Source organism: Lepisosteus oculatus, chromosome 6, assembly GCF_040954835.1.
Source record: "Lepisosteus oculatus isolate fLepOcu1 chromosome 6, fLepOcu1.hap2, whole genome shotgun sequence".
NCBI lineage: Eukaryota > Metazoa > Chordata > Actinopteri > Semionotiformes > Lepisosteidae > Lepisosteus > Lepisosteus oculatus.
The window spans coordinates 13,020,901-13,041,111 of record NC_090701.1 but is presented as its reverse complement, the minus strand read 5'-3'; the positions used below and the strand labels follow the sequence as shown (position 1 = coordinate 13,041,111).

General features: G+C 34.9%; 1 protein-coding gene across 2 annotated transcripts in view; it reads left to right on the top strand.

Annotated features, from left to right (window-relative positions):
- Positions 1-5,915: 5,915 nt before the first annotated feature.
- Positions 5,916-20,211, top strand: part of vipr2 (vasoactive intestinal peptide receptor 2) — a 70,622-nt gene continuing 56,326 nt past the window's right edge. For both annotated transcript variants that reach the window (XM_006634507.3, XM_069190992.1), the window contains exons 1-2: positions 5,916-6,412; positions 15,225-15,327. In XM_006634507.3, coding sequence (XP_006634570.2) covers positions 6,359-6,412; positions 15,225-15,327 — 157 coding nt within the window. In that variant the 5' untranslated portion in view covers positions 5,916-6,358. The remainder of the gene's footprint in view (positions 6,413-15,224; positions 15,328-20,211) is intronic.

Below are 20,211 nucleotides of genomic sequence, written 5' to 3'. Positions count from 1 at the left end.
TTTAAAATAAATGTGAATTTTATTTTAATGTTTTAAAATGTCTGTTCAATTGCTTTTGTGTTGTTTTCCAACATAAAGTATTACCTGCTATTTCTAGTCTATATGTTACTGTTCTAAAAGAAGGAAATAATATTGAGGATTAACTACAGTACATGCAAAAATAACCCAAATTTGATAGCAGGAATGAATCAATGTAAAGGCCTGCCTGTTTGGACTACACATGCTGTATCTCCCAGTACAAACAGTAAACCAACACATTAGTATTGTTCATAGGCTCAACAAAGAAACTACAGTATGGGACCCATTACATTCACAGTCAACTACTGCTTAACTGGTTAGTTAACCTCACTTGTTTTATAACCCTGTAATTAATCACTTACACTTCATTAATGTTCCATTAATCTATCATACTATAGGTTACAAAGAATTAAAAATATGGATTAGAAAGTTTCTAAATTGTATTTGCAGCTCCTTCAGATAATAACATTATATTAATAAAGTACTAAAACAATAGTATTAATGTGATATATCTTTGGGTACCAGTATGTAGCATGTTTATAACTGTTTATAACACCATCAATAATATGTTAATAGATAAGTAATGGTCAGTAAAATAAAGGCTTAAACTATAGTGTCATTGTTTTTTCACATGCATACCTCTCTAAAAAAACATACTTCAAATTCAAATTCTTCAAGTCTTCAAATTATTTCCACTTAAATCCTCTGGTGTGGGTATCTGTGGTTTACACTGAGGATTTTGAAGACCTCAGTTAAATATACCCAAAGCCTTCTTTGCTCCTGGCTAAAGTGAATGGTTTCTTCTGATGTACAGTATGCTTAAAAGTCAAATCCTCTGGTGCAAAGACTGGTCTTTTCTAGCAGGCAGACATGATAAAATGCGGAACCTCATCAGCATGCTCAATTCATTCTGTCAGTTGTGACATTTCTCCAGGTTTTCATTGGCCATGAAATGGTTGATGTAATGAATTTGGGGCCTTTAGGATCTCGGTACTATTTACGCAGCCTGGTATAGAATTATTCTTCATTGGTTATATTTGCTATATCAGACTATCACTGTAAAAATCAAGTGCAAGTTGGACAGGTAGTCCAACTTGCACTTGATTTTTACAGTGATAGTCTGATTTATCATAAATAAAGTTTCTGAAATATTCTACTTGGTTAAATTGTGTGACAGTATTTAAAACTGTCTTATACCATGATTATAACTAATTTTTCATTAGCTTGTGTTTTACCAGTCTTTTTACTGGTTGGGACAGGCACTGTTAAGTTTTAATCTGAGTTTTACCTAAAGTGGTCTCTGATATACTCCAGAGCCAATCAAAACAAATTACAGTACTTAAAATACATGTATTAAATATCTAAATGTGTAAATTATGTGTAATTTATGTAATGTTATTAATAAATTATTTTTTAATTAAATGTTAGAAAACGACTGAAAAAATGCCCATGTTTATTTTTAAGTATTTAAGGATTTTTTCAGGAAGCTGGTAACACACAACAGGAAAGGTAGACTTTGTACAGAATCCTAACAATAGTCATTTAAATTATATTCCTCTGTCAATCTTTACAGTGCTCTTTCTCCACCAGGTACTTACTTCAACAGCTTGCTGCAATTTATTCATCTGCATTGTTTGATTTTTTTGTTTGATTGCAATCACAGCTGGACATGTTTTCAACTCAACTGTACTTTCTCAAATGACATGTGCTGGGCCCCTTCTTCTTACGCAACCTGATTTTTTCTGCTTCTTTTATTCTATCTTAAATCTAAGTTAAGATTGCTGCTGTGATCAGTATTTTGCAGCACTTAACTGCATAATTGTCTTTTGTTTTGCATATTTCTTTAATTGTACTTATATGTTTGAATGTATTCCGGCCTCTCGTTTTGTTCATCACTAAGTTTGTAATGGCTTGTCTTGACCTCTGGTTCTAATCATTGTTTAGCTTGCGATCTGACTCATTTAAATTAACGAAAGCACTGACAAGTGATGACAGATGAGCTGATAAGCCTGAAGACCCCTGATTCCATTGCTGTAAAAAGTGAAGTTCAAGAAACGAACTCCAGAAAAATAAACTGAACAGAGAACTCTACTGATCACTGTTGCTGATCCCTGTTGTCTACTTATAAGGTGTTGTTTGATTTTAGAATAGTTGATTGCCATTTTACAAAATGTCTTATGAGTGATTGCACAATTACAGCCGGTGACAATGTAATTAAACACAGTGAAAAAGATTACTGTAAGTTAGTAAGTTGTGGATTGAAAAAAAGCTTGATTATGATTTCTAATAAATATTTTAGATGCATTTTTTCAGTTCTTCTATAACCTTCTGCTCCCCCTATTTCTGTGCCTTATTTAAACAAACCTACTGTATCCCTGGGGTCAATGAACATCTTTTAACAATTTCTGAAAGTAAACAATACCAGCAGTATAGTAAGGTTTTATATACTGTATGTAGCTGTCATAGTGTTTCAGTACCAAGGGATCAATGCGATAAAAAATCCAAAAGGATATACATTAATTTAGTTACAGTAAGACAAATGTCATTTAAATTAATAAAGCAAATGCACAGCTAGCTTAGAATGACACATAAAACTACATTTAGCCAAAGAAATGTGGCGCTTTTTGTTTTCTTTTTATAGAATTTGTTTTTTGCTTGGAATAGCTTGATTGATTTTGCTAGCTCATTGCTATGTTCCACTTTGTGCGTGTTTATGTCTCTCTGTGTGAATGCATTAGTCTCGGTTGTGAGCTGCCCTTTCTGCTCCTCAAAATTTCAGTCTAATCTGAGCACCACACATGCCAATAGATGTCTGTGAAAAGATCTGAGTTCTTATACCAGATGGTGTTCTGAACATAATTCAAGTAATAAAGTGGTATGTTATTTATTTACACAAAACAAAGTAAAACACATTTTAGAATGTCTGCATTTTTAAATGAATGTGAAGTGAATGAAACGCCCAGAATAAATACATCTATGGTTAAAAAAATGAACTGATCTGAATTTAAAATTAAGAAATCCTTTAGTATTGTTGGTTTCTTGTATTTAAAAGTTTAAAATACTTACCAATGATGTAGAGTGGAAAACCAGCATTTTGATTTGTTTAAGCATATGCAATGTCTTGCACATTAATCATTTTTACTGTCTTAATAGTTTCTGTTTTTTAACATTTATGCAGGAATTATTTCTCATTCTTGAATCCATCCCCTTTTTTATCAATAACTCTGAATCAAGTCAAAGATCTATAGTCTTAAAATGTAAATCTTATGTAGTAAATGATGCATCCCAAAATATTTATAAGTAATTTAATGATTTACATAATAGTTAAATAATTTAATAAATACATAAGTACTCTATGAGTGGCATCCTGTTCAGGGTGTATCCTGCTTTGCGCTTGTAGCTTGCTAGGATAGGCTCCGGCATCCTGTGCGATTCTGTATTGGATAATGTGGTTAGAAAATGGAAGGAGAGATAAGTACACAGTTTACAAAAATGTACAAAGAATTAAAAATGAAATATGCTGTGACACCAAGTGGTCATAGGGTTTTACTGCATGACATGTTGAATAAGGGAAATTATCTGGACTGGCGCTATAGGACTGACAAGAACTGTTTGAGTTCGGTTTTCATGTTTTCCCCTCTTACCCCAGTCATGTTTAACCATTCTGTCCATTACCTGCACTCTTGTTGCAATTTGCTATCCTGCCGTTAGTGTGTTTGAATCCTGCTATAAACCCCCCATAGACTGGGCACTATGGTTTACAAATGGGACTGGTGGTGAGCAACTGTGTGAGTTTGCATTGTCACTGGAGTTCCTCATAAACAGTTCTTTCCCTTGTGATCATTCTACTTGACGATGCTTTTATTCAAAGCTACAATTTCTCCTTGACCATCCTACTTATAATACTATATTGGTATGATGTCAGAAACAGGAGGACACAATGGAAGATATCTACAGGGTCACCATATCCATTCAGCAGTAACACAGAGAGTCAGCACGCATCTCTTCAGGGATCCTTAGTACTTATTACTCTGTATCAGGGCTGAGGCTAGAAGTACACTGTCACAGGCATCAGGCTAAACCAGAGGAGATCAACCATCTCACTCTAGGGCTGTAATACCTAGCAAGCTAAACTGACACCCCAGTCAACACAAGGATGGCCACGAGCTCAGAGAGAACACCACCCTATTTGAGTGGTGAACAATCCTAATCTTTTTGACTCCCCGTGCACAGATGCATAGTACTGTACAGTACATATGGTGCTAAAAGGCAGTATTTAAGAAAAACCAAATATTAAGTATAGTATTAGTTTATTAGTATTACTATAGTATTAAATACCAAAATGGGAGACAAACCAATTAATAAATTATACAAGTGGAGAGAATAATCATTTAAATAAAATGTTACAATGAAACCCTTCAGTTTAGTAAAAAAACAGTACTGTATCTGTTTTTGTGTATTCATTTCTTCCCGTGAAGCAGCTCGACTTACTTGACTGGGATTTCTATTGGCACAGTTTAAGTAGTGCTGTCATCCCCCTCCACTTATAATCATTTTTCAATGACTGCCAGACATTTTGTGTGCCTGATGAGCAGCTTCTTTGGCAGGAAACGCTTTGACAAATAGCATTCTTGGCCTCCATTTTAATTTGCGCCACAGTTTTGTTCAATGGAAACACCGATTTTGGTAACCACATGGATGGCGCGCTCACATGATGAACATCCAAATCAAGATTAGATTTTCTTTAAAGGTTGTATTCTGCTCCCTCAATTGGAAGGCAGTTGTAACCCTAGGAATTCTGTATGAAAATACAGACCTGAAATGCGGGGGTGTATATCTTGAAACACTTTTAGAATAATTTGAGCAGGGACTTGCAGTATGTCAGTATGTGTGTGCTGCAAAGGAACAAGTAGAGTTCACCTCACCTCATTCCTGAAAAGGGCTCCACAGATGAAATGCTGTGCATTTTTTCAAATAATGAAGAATTATTATCAAGAATAATCCATTTATTTTTTTTATAAAAAAGGTACTGTATGTCATTATCCTCCCTTGAGTAAAACCAGGCAGTAAGGTTGGCAAAATATTTGTTCAAACTTTTAGTGATGGCACAGTCTTCCTGTGTATTGCAAACCCTATGTTGTATGTAATGGAGATCATGGTGTAAAGCTTAACATATGAGAGTTTTTTTCTTTATTTCACAATCTTAATTTCTAGACAATTTACGGTGCTGCAGATATGCGTATATTAAGCTTGCGTGTTTTTATAATTAGAAGCAACATTAATTAATATCCAACATTATGCATGCTATTTCGGGAACGCCAATCTTTCGCACTGATTACACACATTGCCCTAAAGCACTTGCCATTTTACAGTACAGTATGTGACCTTCATACTCCGCAGACCCATTCAGTTACTTTCACAATTTACTACGAGTCCTGTTTATCTCCTGGCGCACCAACAGGCAAGTCCAGGTTTCGACATCGTAGTGTGTTGTGGATTTCATTTCCATTTATCCTCTTTTGTGTTCTGTACATGTTTTCCCATATATTTAGATAAAGTGTTTTTTAAACGTGGTTTGAAAATATATTAACTGGAGGGAAGGGGTTAACTTAAAAAATATCCGTGCCAAAATAAATCTAACACTGGTTTGTACAGTATATAGTTAATATATTCATTTTAAAGAAAATAAAAATAATTATATTATCTTGAAAGGACATTGTCAGACTGTCTGTTCGTTTTGAATTCTTTCGGACTGGTTTTGATCATTTTTACGTTAATTTAAAACCATTTGACATTCCCCTTGCTGAGTTTATGCGCTTACTGTACTAAAGTTATCAAATAATACGCTTTCCTCTGCCGGGGGTGCTAGTTGTGTGAGGGTAACCTCTGACAGTGAAGGGACGGTTAAAGTGCCGGGGGGAAGTTGTGATTTGCTGCTTATAAAAGTCATAGCTCAGTGCTTTTCCCTTTTCTGACTAAAGTAACATACTCGATCACTGTCAGGGCTGTGGATAGCCTGTCTTCTCCAGAAGGGACAGAAGAAGTGAGCGAATCAAAGCAGGGAATCGCGTTCTGTTTGATCGTCTTTTTTTTGACAGCTTCAGACTCCGCTGCTGAAATAACACATATTTTGCAACTGGGACAGTGAGCGGAGTTTGGTTGCTTTCTTTCATTGGGAGTTATAAAAATATATGTGTGTATTTTTATATATATATAAATCGATGTGCTTGACCACTGAAGAGGAAACAGCTACTCATTGTAACACTTCCCGATTCTATGAAAGCGAACCCGATGAGTTCTGAACGGAGTACTCGCATTTTGGAAAGCTGACAGAGCAATTATGATGAGAAATACCCTTATTATAATTTTCTTAACATTTAGGTGCCTGTCTTTTGTAAGTAATCTTTATTTTTGTTGTTCTTTTATATGTTATGCATTAACTTTATTTTTTATTGACATGCAACGATAAACGTTATCATTATTACTATGCACGAATGTACTGTATATACCTTCAGTAAAATAGCAATTCGCTGACAGAATTGTGATTTTTAAGTAGAAGTACAAAACTGAAGTCTGTCTAATTCTTCATCTTTATGTTTCTTGGAAAGCCATAGTGGTTTGTAGAAGGATGTATTATATATTATGTGGGCATATTACAGAGGGCTTAATAAATATTTAAAGAAAACTTTTTAGAAGTGTAAGTATAGATTTATACTGTTAAGTAGACATACTGTAATTCTGTGGTGATACTCTACCGAAATATTAGCTGTTTCGGATTAAGTTAAGCAGGAAGTGCTGTTAAATATTTACTTCTACGACGAAAAGTAGCAGTCTTTTAGGTTTATGGATGTGTAGAGAGAAACATTTTGATAATGTCAAGGAAGACCTGACAATGAGTCCATTCGATTTCAATGGAAACGTAATGGATGTACTTCATATTGGCTTCTCATGATTACCCTTTAAGATTACCATCAATGTGAATTAAAGATGTCTAAATAACAAGCTTGGTTTCTTTTCATCCAAACTAATTAATTATCACTAACAGTCAATAATTGCTATAGTAGTAACAAACACTAGCTTAGCCTTTGAGTAAATCTGAATGCCTATAAAGTAACTTTCAATCTCAATCTTTCAGTAATACTTTCAATCTCCAGATTTTGTTCAAGATGTCTAAGGCTTCTGTACAATACTGTAGCATACTGTATACTGTGCAGAATATATTCACTTAGTTGATTTGGACAGAAAAAGTGCCTTCAAAGACAACTCTTTTATTTTCTACGCAATGGAAAATTTACCACACATACTGTCTGCACGCATGTATTGTGATATGTAACCACTTGATAGATTTTGCTAATAAAGCATTTGAAAGTTTGATAGATTTGCCTCTTTTCGTAGATTTTCCAGTCTTTCATTTGGTTTAGTTTTTTTTGAAAGTGTTGTAGCTACAAGGGTTTGTATCACTGCTTGTTACTAAAAAGGAAAATGTACTAGGTTACTGCCCATAGACACTACATAATAAGATCATGTCTAAATTGCTATTAAAAAAATAAGTACTTGTATAACAATTAAGACATGTTTTGCTGTTAACGGCTGCTTATCATCAATAAGATATGCTAAGTATGGTTGCATAATGTCAATGGTTCAGACAAAAACAATACAGTTGAGATCTAATGTTTGGAATTTTTAGTCCTTTTTATTTTCTTAAATATTACATGAACCTTTTCCATGAAACTTTTTCTGTGGCGGTATTAGTCACAGAAGCTGTGAGCATATGCAGGCACGATATCATCTACTGTACTGTAGATACAGACAAGACTTGTAAGCAAAATACAGAACTGTATATGTAACAGATATTTGATACAGTTGTTTGCATATTCGTTATTGAGCTACATAAATACAAATTGTATCACTAATGCCATACCACATTACCTAAATCCGTAACAAATGGAACTTTGTTTGTCTTTAAATGCAATGATAAAGAAATGGATATGTTTGGAGGCACTGCAAGAGTGTAGGGATTAACCCATAAAAGGCAACAATATTTTGCACATTTGTAGCAACATTACTTTGCATATTTGTAGTTGTATGCAATAATACTTTGAAAGCTGCAGTGTTCATTGGGGTTTACATATGCTGATAAAGGTTCTTCAGGTTTGAAAATTGTTGAATCGACTGAGATGTACCAATAATAATCTTGTTTCCAGTAACTGTCACTACGATCACAAACAACTGTAAATTCATGCCTTCAGGCCTCCTACCCTGTCACGCTGAGAAATAAATACAGGGTATTTTTAAATGAACTCCAAGTAGCTGTCAGTTTCTTTATTAGGAATGATTTTTTCTAGTATTTTTTCTTATTATCTCTTGACCCAGGAATTGGTCACATTCTGGTAAATTTGACTGGATCTCTGGGCAAGGAGCATACAAACCCAATAACAACAAGGACAGTCATAAACTACTTGCCCGGGCTGTTTCTTGAATGAAATACTGTAATACTGTATATATAATGTCAAGTCTTTTCAGTAATCCTAGTGGGCTTTCTAAGATTAATTTCCCCGATGAGTAGAATGAAGACTGTGAGGAAATCTTTGAACTGAGTTTTATTTCGAGCATGTAGTCTTTTTTTCCCATTGCTTTTTAGAAAATCTAGTAAAAGCTGTGTGGGCTGAGGGTTACTAGCAGCCTGCTGCAGTCTTTCCTGAATAAGGATTTTTTAAACATACCTTCCTTACTTCTAGAAGCAGGACTTAATAATGCAAATATCTGAGCTGATTGGGACATATGATGATCTCTACCAGATTTATCAGCACTGTGCTCAAATCAGAGCAATCTTCCTCTGCTAAAAATAAACATAGAAGAATTAGTCAAATATAAACATAGCAAGATGACGATGACAGTTGTATTTACAGGTATGGTATTCTTCAAATTGCATTGTGTTCCTCATTGGTTTTACAAACAACAGGTATTACAAATACACACATCTTTTCTTATGTATGAAAATATTGAGAAATATTAGTTCAGTTTAGCTTCAGTCGAGTTACTTTACAACTGCACTGCTAATATATTGTGATTTTTAAGTAACTTGCATGAATGGACATTCTGTTAAACTCTTTTACTTGTAATCAAAGTAAGTACATGATTACTTTTACAAATGATTACTTTTCAAAGAAATCAAGATGCTATATGGAGAAAAATAATGTGGTTTGATTCCTTTATTCTTTATTCATCTTTCCCTTGTTGATTCATAATTTAACTGGATGGTACCATTTGTTTCCTGATTATAAAGAGCTGAATTTGTTTACCACGCTTAATGAATTCTAAAACAGTTTGTTGCTTATAGGCTCACAAGGTTTAGATAATGGATTGCCTCTAAGCTTTGCTGAAAACGGAGTATGCAGTAACCAAAATTAATTTCTTTATCCCTTGCTCAGGAGTAGGATGCATGATACACATCCAATAACAAAGAAAACAAGCCATATTTGTAAGCGCTTTTTTATTTATTAAAATTTGAGAAACTGAATTGATAACGAAGTGCAAACTCTCTCTTTATGTACTTTTCCAAAGGACTGTCTCAAACTTTCCATCCCATACCTTATTAATGTGCTTAGGAGAGAGTGTGTCGTAATGCAATTAAATTTGTTCTTAAAGTTTTTTCCATCTTTTGCCAAGAGCTGGCATTCGTTTTATATCATAAGAGAAATGATCTGGGTGGTGCTTGAAGATGGGAGGTGGCACATAAAACAAGTACCCAGCCAAAAATCTTGGAGTTTCAAGTTAATCACCAAAGGACCTACAGTAGCAGGTCACCACTTGAATGTCCAGAAGACTGTGCCTTTGTACCCCAGACCTAATACAGAAATAAGCCACAATTATTGGTAATGTACTTTGGAGACCCATGTGGACCATTGGATCATTGTGATTAATCCAGACCCAATACCTTTTGTTTAGATGATCCATCCTGGGCATATGAGGATACAGGTAGAGGCAGGTACTGTACATCAAGTCAAGTTTACCTAGGTTACCTGGTGAATGGACTTAAAAAAACTCCTGTATGTGGCCAAGTGACCAAAAAACCTGATAAGAACTGAAGCAGACACTTAACACAGTATGTAGTGCTGCCAACATTTTTTTACCATAGTTACCTGCCTTTGTAAGGTGTAATAAGCATTGAGAAAACAAATCAACGTTTTTTTTTTAACAAGTCCACACAGCTCTTATGATGATATAAATTGCACGTTATTTGGAAATGCCTATATTTAAACTTTGCGAGCAATAATAATGCAGATATCATAATGTGTCATCTAGCTGGGTGGTGCACTTCAGTGATGAATGAAGTGGGTCCCCTCCTACTACAGCACAGTTGAAATCGTTTGGGAATTAGAACACTATATAACCATAATTAATAATTATATATTGTTATATAACACACTAATTATTATACAGTATGTGGATAAGCATTTTGTTTAAAAATTAACCAACTTCAATTACATCTAAGGATTGTTAAAAAACTGAAATTGGTATCTGGGATGTTGGTTTTGTCAAGCATTAGGAAGGAAGAGAAGTCCTAGGAAATTAATCTCACTTGTTAATTGATTCATTGTTATTTAAAGTCAAGTGCCATGGTAGGAATAAACACTGAATGTCATTTTCTATCAAATAGGAAATGAAATGATATGTAGTTAATGTAAAAATCAAAGAAGTCTGCTAAATTACCCAAGCATTTTATTTTTTAAGTTACGAATCAATATGAATTCTCTAGAGAATTACCGTGCATTTTTCTGATATACTGCAAGCCCCAGAACATTGCACTATTCAAAGGTGAAAGCTCCATCTGCTAGACAGAAACAGTGAATCTAAATGGTTTGCAGTCTCTTTGCTTGTTGTTAAAATGCACTTAGCAGGAGATCACTGTAAATAGGGTAAAATCTATTCATGTCTAAAACCACATTATGGAATTAAGGTTTGACTGTTGTTTTATTGAGCTCTGTCCATAAAGTGGAAAAAATAGCAACTAGGCTCAGTGAAAAGTGATGGGCTGGTATCAGTGGCCACAGTTTATACAGAGATCTGAAACAGTTTGTACAGACCACCCAAACTGAACAAACATGCACAAATAAATTGGACAATATGTCTGTAAATGGTCTTACTTCGCTGATTGTCTGATGCAGTATGAGATACATTGATTTCTTGGGTTGAGTCCCTGCCAAGCTGAGTTGATGATTTTGGATAAGGACCACTAAGAAGCCGTTTTTCTTCTTGTTATAATGAATTGGCTTCGGTGAGATGATCTGAACTGAGCACTATTCACACGGATTTCTCGGTTTGCAAGTGTCCCTTGATGGGATTAACAGTATAAAAAGAGTATCTTCCTCAGCACTTAGTTTGAAATAGAGTTCTGTGAGGCTGTAAAAGTGACTCAAGGGACATATTGTAACTGCAGCATTTAAGCTGAAGTACTACTATTCAGCATGTTTAAAATGGAACAGCAAACAAACTACTATAAAATGGAAATGTTTTGCTTACTATAATTTTAACATACATCTGTATTTATGGGTAACTTTAGGGTTGTAATTGAGTACACAAAAAACAAAATAATTAGATAAATCTAATTAGAATACAGGAAAACTGACTTTTAAAATTTGTAACACTGACATACCACTGTACTGACATACCATTGTACAAGCAAAAATTTTGTAATACTTTATATTCTGAGAGGTATTAAAATGCAACAAATGTGATTAGTTCCATTACTCATTTGTTGCATTAATAATGCATTTCAATATATAAACATGCTAGTTATGAATATTTCATAAATATTAATCAGATTGTTAGGAAAACACAATAACATATTAATAAAACATGTGAGATAGGTGTCTTAAATGAAGTAATAATACTTTCCAGTAATTCTCAATTACCGTAGGTGCATAAAAAACTCCCTTTATTCTAACACATACATAGATACATACAGTACAAACAAGCACACATTCTTTCTTTTGTTCCGAAGAAACTATTAATTTTGCTTGTGACAAATACATAAGCCACAGCCACTCATGTGACCTGTTCATTTGTTTTGAATGCTTTGAAATAAAAGCATCAAACACTCTGCAAAGCCTACTTGACCTCTTATAATAGTAGCAATGCTTTGATGGTTGTTAGTCTACATTGCGCTGTGTCCTTGGAGATGTGTGGGTTCTGCTGTGAATCCCAGTGGAATGAGAATGGATGTTTCTAGCAATTATACCATAAGGCTATAGGTGTGTCAACATCAAGAGGCCTTATCAACTACAACTTGGTTTGGCCAGTTGCTTCATTCACAGGCCAGTGTCTCCTATATGCATGGGAATCCCCCATATGCTTTCTGTTTACTTATTATTACTTATTATATCACATGTACAGTACTGTATGCTTACCAGTGCCAGCATGTTAAATCGCAGCATAAGCCACATTACAAGGGATTCCCAATTACCACCCACTCTCTGAAAAGGAAATATCAAATTTCACCTCAAGTAAAAAGGAGGGTTTAGAAAACATTGATTGTTTTCCCTGCAGTTTCAGTATTTTTCCAAAGTGGCATAGTTTCTGTACTTGTCTTTCGTAATTGGGAATTGTGTTTTCGTCTCAGCGTATTTTATACTTAAATGTCTTTGTGGATTATTTACATGTGTGCATGTAACCAACAGTACATATGTAATATGAGCCCCTATTACTATATATAAAATCCTCTACAGTATATAATAAATATGGAGATTAAATTGATTCAGAATAACTCATGTTCACAAATGTGTTGGGTAGTAAATCATGTTTTCTATATGCTGATAAGACTAATATGTAGTCTGGGAGCCCATGTTTGTAGTTAAAGCGACAACGTCTATTTGTTTGGCAGCAAAGGTGAACTAATTGCCTTCCATCTTTCTGTTTCAGTGTAGGGAATGGCATTGGGGTGTGCTGGAGGAAAGCATTGAGCAATCATCAGTATGTAGATCCTCCATTTGAAGTGAAGCTTCCTTGAAATAATTAACAGTTCAAGCAGGATGACCTTCTACCATGAAGTAAAGGGGAGTGCCTCTTGTTACAAGGGGAAAATGTTTTTCCTCTACTGGAGCACTGCCCCAAATCTACTTGGCATTTTTAGATAAAGGTTTCTTTTCTCCCTACCAATATGCTTATAATCTCTTAATATTTTTGAAATATGGATTGTAGTGTTAGGCTATATTGCCCTTTCTTTGACAGTAGTTGACAAGGATAACCTAAAAAAACATGCATGAATTTAGTTTAACTCTTGACACCTGTAAGATTACATGGGGAAAAATGTATGCAGTTTTAGAACAGGTCCCGAATCTTTCTAAAAACATAACTGGAATAAACAAAATGGAAAAGATGCACAGTACAAGATTTTTTTTAAGATCACTTTATTGGCCATATACAATTTCTTGTAGTAGGAATTTGTCTTTTCAAATACCTCAACTTGCTCTCCATGAGACACACAGACAGGGAGAGAAGTCAGAACACAGGGTCAGCCATTGATACGGCCCCCCTGGAGCAGTTGGGGTTAAGGACCTTGCCCAATAGAGTAGGATTCCTCTCCCAGCCGCAGGATACGAACTGGCAACCTTCCAGCCACAGGCGCAGATCCTTAGCCACAGAGCAACTGCACCAGTCCGTTAAATAAATTCAGAATACAGTACCAGAGATTTCTCTGATAGCATGAAAACAATGCGTCAAATGTGTAGCACCAACTTTTCTAGAGGCTCTTTTCTGATTCTTTTAGGTTCAAAAGTAGTAAGATCTGATTATACATAAAAAGTTGATGCTTTAGGAGCAACTGTGTAGAGCAGCTCAGTAGGTCCCCTCTGTACTAGTTTTGAACATGGTGGCTATACTTATGTATGCAAATAAAGTAGGTAAACTAATAATGGTGGCCAAGGATAGAGAAGTGGCAGTAAAGGTCTCCCTTTAACCAGACAATTCAAATATTCAGGTCAGGGCAGGGGAAGTGGATCACCAAATTGGGAATAAGATGTGGTGAATTTCTTTACAACTCATCATGATAGATTGCCCTCGGGTGATCTGGTCAGCCAGAACTGCCAGGACGATGCACTGGGCATGGTGTTACTGCCCTTGCTTTCTTCATAAATATATTCCCTAACCAACGTCACTCCCTCTTTTGCTTTTAGCCAGGCATAGATCAGATGTAATGTTTCCATCTTAGAAGAACACTTCTCTGTTGCTCCTGTAACTGTGTGCATGCCCTCTACGCTTCATTCATTCCTACTAGAACAAGCGCAAGGGCAAGCCGAGCAAGCCAAGTCAAGCACACAAGGGCAAGTTCTGCAGAGACAGAATCTAGTCATCTCAGCAGGGGGTGCCCAGTGACACCTGGACCTCAACCAGTTAAAACTGTAGCTTTGGCCCCAGAACGGGTGTGCCAATTGGCTAGAGGTCTGTCACAGTCTGTCACCTCCTCTATAGAGAGCAGTAGGGTTTCTTTGACAAGGTCTCCAAGTGAAAAGTGTTTCAAAAGTTGATTCTGGCCAGCAAACATGACCCTGTCTTAAACCCCACGCTGGTTATTCTGCAACTGTTTTTCGTGATCTCCTAGAGCAAGGCAAGTGTTAGTCCATGATACAAGTACATACTGCAACTTGAGTATAACATGGCAAAATTGACAGTGTCTCTGTTGAGTAATTGTCTGCCAGTGCTTTACTTTGCCCTTTCTTTGCTTCCCAAATGTCTATGACATATGGCAGCATCCGTCAGTATATAAGGATTTCACCCTCCATTGCCAGGGTTGTTGAAGTCTCTCTGACATCTGACAAGGAGGCCCTTGTCTTAAAAGCCATGCTGTCTTATGCTTCAAGTTATTCTCTCATGGCTCAGTGGTTGTCTTTTACCCAAAAGAAACAAGGTTTTGCATGCATAACCTTGGACTTTTGAAGGAGAAGACAATTGATTAAATGCTTCATTGCAGTAGGTCCCTCACTAAGAGATCATGATTTTGATTCAATAGTTATCATCAGTCAGAAAGGAAAGCAAGATATGTCTTGCCAATACAAATCTGAAGTGTTTTGCAATCCAGCATTTCAGTTTTACTGTATGTCTCATTCATCTATAATGTAATGTCTGATAAAAAAAATAAAATTTGAATCATAATGATGTTGATCAGTCAACCAGCAACTGACAAATTATTCTGGTTTACTTTTTGTAAGGTCAATGGAATCCACCCAGAATGTCGCTTTTTTGTGGAAATACAGAGAGAAGAGGTAGAATGCTATGACATTCTGAAGAAATTAGGAGGGTCAGACTCCAAAGGTAAGAGAGATCTAATTTATATATGTATTTGATTTTTCTGTGCAGAAGTTCAGAAAGTCAATCTGTGACTTGTGGTGGTCCACTACCCATATTTTGGTCCCATTATGATACTCCTGTCATATACCTTTACACTCACCACACCTGATAGTGACAATTAGTAACCTAAAGATAACAGCAGATGAACTAAAGGTCTAAAATTAACAGAATAGCTAATCTGCTGCATTTTAGTTCATAGTTTCTTTTTCTGTTTTTTTTTCTTCTTTTCCTGCAACTTCAGCTTGGATTTTTATACTTTAAAATGGATTCTTCCAGCACTGAAAATCAGTACTGCACAAGTTGAACCCGTAAGAGCATAGAAGTCTTACTCACTGGATTGTGAGCATGTTAGTTTTCCAGGGAATCACATTCAACAACATGACTGCCCAGTTCATTCCACACACATAAGACACTTTGCCTTATGTGGTGGGTGCATAGCTGCCCAGCTGTAGTCACAGTCACCTGAGGATATAAAACCACATTCAGTACTGCCATTCACTAAACAGTGAAATGCAAAAGTAGTCTCAGTTACTGGGGGATTATGTCACTGTAACAGGTTCAAAATAAAGTACATACACTTATTTTACAGGTCCTTACATTTAAACTAATCTTAAAGTAGTCATTGGGACTATGTCAGTAAATTTGTAGAGTATGAATTTCTGAATCTTGTCATATTCTTATTATTTATATTCTCCTCAAATCAAAATAAAATGGGTCAGTTAATCTAACTGATGAAGCTTTCTCAACCAAATTCCTCCAATCTATAATTTTCTTCATCTTTTGAACATACCAAAACTGAACATTGAATTCTACTCTTTTATTAGAAGATTGTACTGTGTAATTTGAAAAGTACTTAACGTGCTTCATATTACTGTATGTAAATATCATGAAACATCATGTCCTTTCCTTGCTTAGATGAATCAACGTATTCAGCTAAATCCCTTTTGTATCTTAAAAGAGGTGTTTATGTAAAAAAGAAATGCACACAATAATATCTGGTTAACAGATAGTGCTAAAAATCCTGAAAATTGTATTTTAAAACCGTCCAGTACCTTGGCATAGAATGGCATAGTAAGGTCATGCTTTATATGTAATATGTATGATAAGAAGAACATTTTCATAATTTGCTTTTATTCTGACAGAAAATGAATGAGTTGATGTTTTGGATTGATCATTTACTTCACGTAGTATCGTTATGGAAGAACTGCTGGTTGCTGAACAAATATGGCAGAAGTTCTCAAAATATAGGATGCATCTATCAATATATTCACAATGCAAAAACAATGCAAAAACACCTGCTGTTAAATTTGATTTGAAAGGTTCACTGATATATGTAAAAATTACATGTAAAATAAAAGTTTACGTCCAGCCATGAGTTACTATTTTATGCCTAAAAATATCAGTGTTCAGAGATATATGGTATATTCCAAAACATTTAAAATAAAAAATACATAGTTTAGAAATGTAGATAATTTAGCTTCCACTTTTTGTATTTAAGAATTTCACAATATTTTTTGTATTTCTATTCAATATGGGCTTTTAAAGCTGTAGTAATCTCTACCTTTTCTCTTCATGTTCCAGCTCATACTGATTCAGTTAACGTAAAGAAGCTCCAAAAAGGAGGATTAGGGGAGATTTAAGTACAATGAACTCTTAAGGAGCTTTGGGGCATTAGGCATCCGCTTAAATGTAAAGTTCATTTATTGTGAAACCTTACTCTGAAATACATCTCTTCAACAGATACCTTCAAATATCAATGTACTATTGCACTGGGTTTTAGGATTCAGATACTGATACATTTGTGTTTTCTTCCTCACAATTTTTTTCTTGCTCATAAAAATAATAATTAAATATGCAGTAATATACTAAACAGCTGCATAACCTTTGTTCATATTCAGCTATTTTCCATTATTTATGCTAAAAGAAATTAAATTGTATTTGTGTAATAGGCATCTGAGGATGACCTATGGAAGATGGCCATCGTTTTTTGGCATATAATATGGACTAAATATTTTTTTGGACATTGGTCGAGAAACCATGAATATATTTGGCACAAGTAATGAAGTTAAAGGACTGAGTTAGCGAATACATCAAAAAACAGAATGTTAAAAAGCCAAACCAGCACAACACTATTTTGAAGTACACAAGTGTAAAACCCAATTGTTAAATGGAAAGAAGATTTACTTTCTGAATTAGTTACCGCAATGGTTGAAGAGGTTTCCTAATGTTTTTAACAGCATTATACTATTATTATTATTATACTCCTTCCATGTGCACCTATCACTTGAACTTGGTTCGGTAGAAAATTTGTATTTCTAACTGAAGGCAAATTCACAAGAGAAAATTGTTCAGACTGGAAGACCCTGAGGGCTTCTGCAAAGTGAAGAATGTTCAAAAAAGGACAGTATACACAGTATAAGTCACAAAATGGCCAATCTTGAGTAAACTGAAACCGCGTAATCTGTTCTATCACATTTTACTGTAGTACGGCTTCATGGCAGCTCAAAGCGACTAACAAAGAATGATCAAAAGTGAAGCAGATAAATACATTTGGAAGCCAAGGTTGTGTATACACAAGGGCCAGGTACTACACAATAGGTATTTTGGCCACTCTTTAGTCACAGTTTACTTACTCTCATTAGTAACATTCAGTAGTTTTAATTTAAATGAGATATAGTTAGTGGGTGGCATTGTAACTATCTAGTATCACATGTAGCAGTACACTGCTGTCTGTTGTATTTAGAACAGTTGAAAGGTTTAGAGAGATATATAGTAGGGCTTTTAATGACTTATTCATTGACATGCTCATAAAACAGAGCTGAATGAGTGTGCCTGTACCTGAGATTTGTGAGACTGCAGCTGAAAATGAGAGCTTAGTTTTGTTAAGTATGTTATTGTTTTTTAGATGATTCTTCTATTCCTTCTTTTCCAGTCACTGCATTGTCTGCAACGGGGCATTAATCATTTGACCTCTTCAGTTTCTGGTGCAGTGGTAGCAAGCACAGTGTAAAAAATACAAGCAGACAGATGGAAAATAACACATTAGCAGCATTTTACTTACTGTCTAGTATTTCTCAAAGGTCCATTCCAGCCCTGCTTTTTTTAAAAAGTCAATAAATCTGAAGAAAACTTTCTACAAAGTTAAAAATAATTACCTATTTATGTAATACTCTCTTAAAATAAACAATAAGTTAAAATAAACAAAAATAAGTTATTTATATATATTATGTTAATTTAAGATATCAGAAATAAGTTTCATATGTAAAATATTTTTCTTATTTTTATATAGTTTTGGAACATTGATTGATACATTTTATTTCATTATACTATCAGATGTACAGTATTGCATTACATTTGGTGCAGTTACACAAAGATTCCTAAATGCGTGTGTCTGAAAAATGTCTTTATTTAGTTGGGGTGCTATTGATAATGTTGAATATTTCCGTATTTGCTTATAATGCAGATGAACAGACAACAAATAATCTTCACGTGGTCTGCACACTCCAACACTGTTACATAATTTGATTAAACGGATTTTCTGGGACAAGTAATTCCAGTACAGAAGCATAAAGATCGTTGTCTCTCTGCCAGAACTTATTGGTCTGTCCAATATCAGTATCAACTGGATCACATGCCACATTTACTATTTTATTTTTTTTCATCTGTTAAATTCAGCAAATAAATTGTAATTTTGTATTAAAATGTGTAGAAATATATCATGCTTAAGTTTGTATCCTGCAGAGGTTGTGTTAACTTCTTTTTACTTTGAGATTGTGTGAAACACGCAATTTGATCAGGGGTGCCCAAACGGCATACAACTGTAATCTTACATTTTTTACCATGCTTCTACTTTGAAGGTTTTTCCAGGATTTGGGAGCTCAGAGTTTTAAATGCCTTAATCAGGGCAGAATACTTAATTTGATTTGATTAAATTGATATACTACCTTAATATGTGTTAGGTGTGTTTTCGTGCAGATACAGTTATGGGGAAAGTAATGATAGTGAATAAGCCAAATATGTTCCAAAGTGTGGAGTAAATGAAATCTGACATGTTTCATTTCAGTAAATGCAGAAGTTCTCAGGGCAGAGGTAGTCTGAGTTTTGAGAACAATGGAGGTCCTGTGGCTATCTTAGTATGAATGACAGTATGAATGACACTATCAGATGATAGTGGTGTGCTTGCAAACATAATACACATCAAGGTTGGAAACAACAAAAAATAGAAATAGTGATCAGGCAGCCGTGGCCAAACAGGATCAGCCACGAAAATTAGTGATTGTAAAAGTTATTCAGTATTTTTTTAAGAGAAGGCTATGAACAGGTTGTTAAGGGTCAAGCCAAGAAAAATGCTCTAGTGTCATATTGTGAAAAGGTGAAGTGAGGAGTGAGACTTTGATGACATGGCGTTAATTGAGTTGAATTAATCAGCACTTGCTGATTAAGTAAAAAGTGAAGAGTATGGGAATAAATGTGAATGCTCTAGTACATGGTGCTCATTGAAGAGTTAAACTGAAGAGTATAAGAAACTGGGTGTAAGTGAGTGCATACAAAAAGTGTGCAACATATAAGGATATATCTAAAATGTAATTTTTTTGTAAAAACAAAAGTGACCTCCTGACATTGTCAGAGCTCTGGTGCCAAGTATGCCAATGTCATCACTAGGGGCAAGTTTTATCAACTTTTTGTTGATGAAATCTGAACAATTTTAATTCAACCAGTGCTGCAGGTCATAAGAATTCTATTGGCTCTGACCATCATCTTTGTTAACATAGGAACCCAATTATTTTATACAAATGCAAGTTTTTCTGTCACACTACCTTTCTAGAATAATGTTTCTAGGCTGTGTTT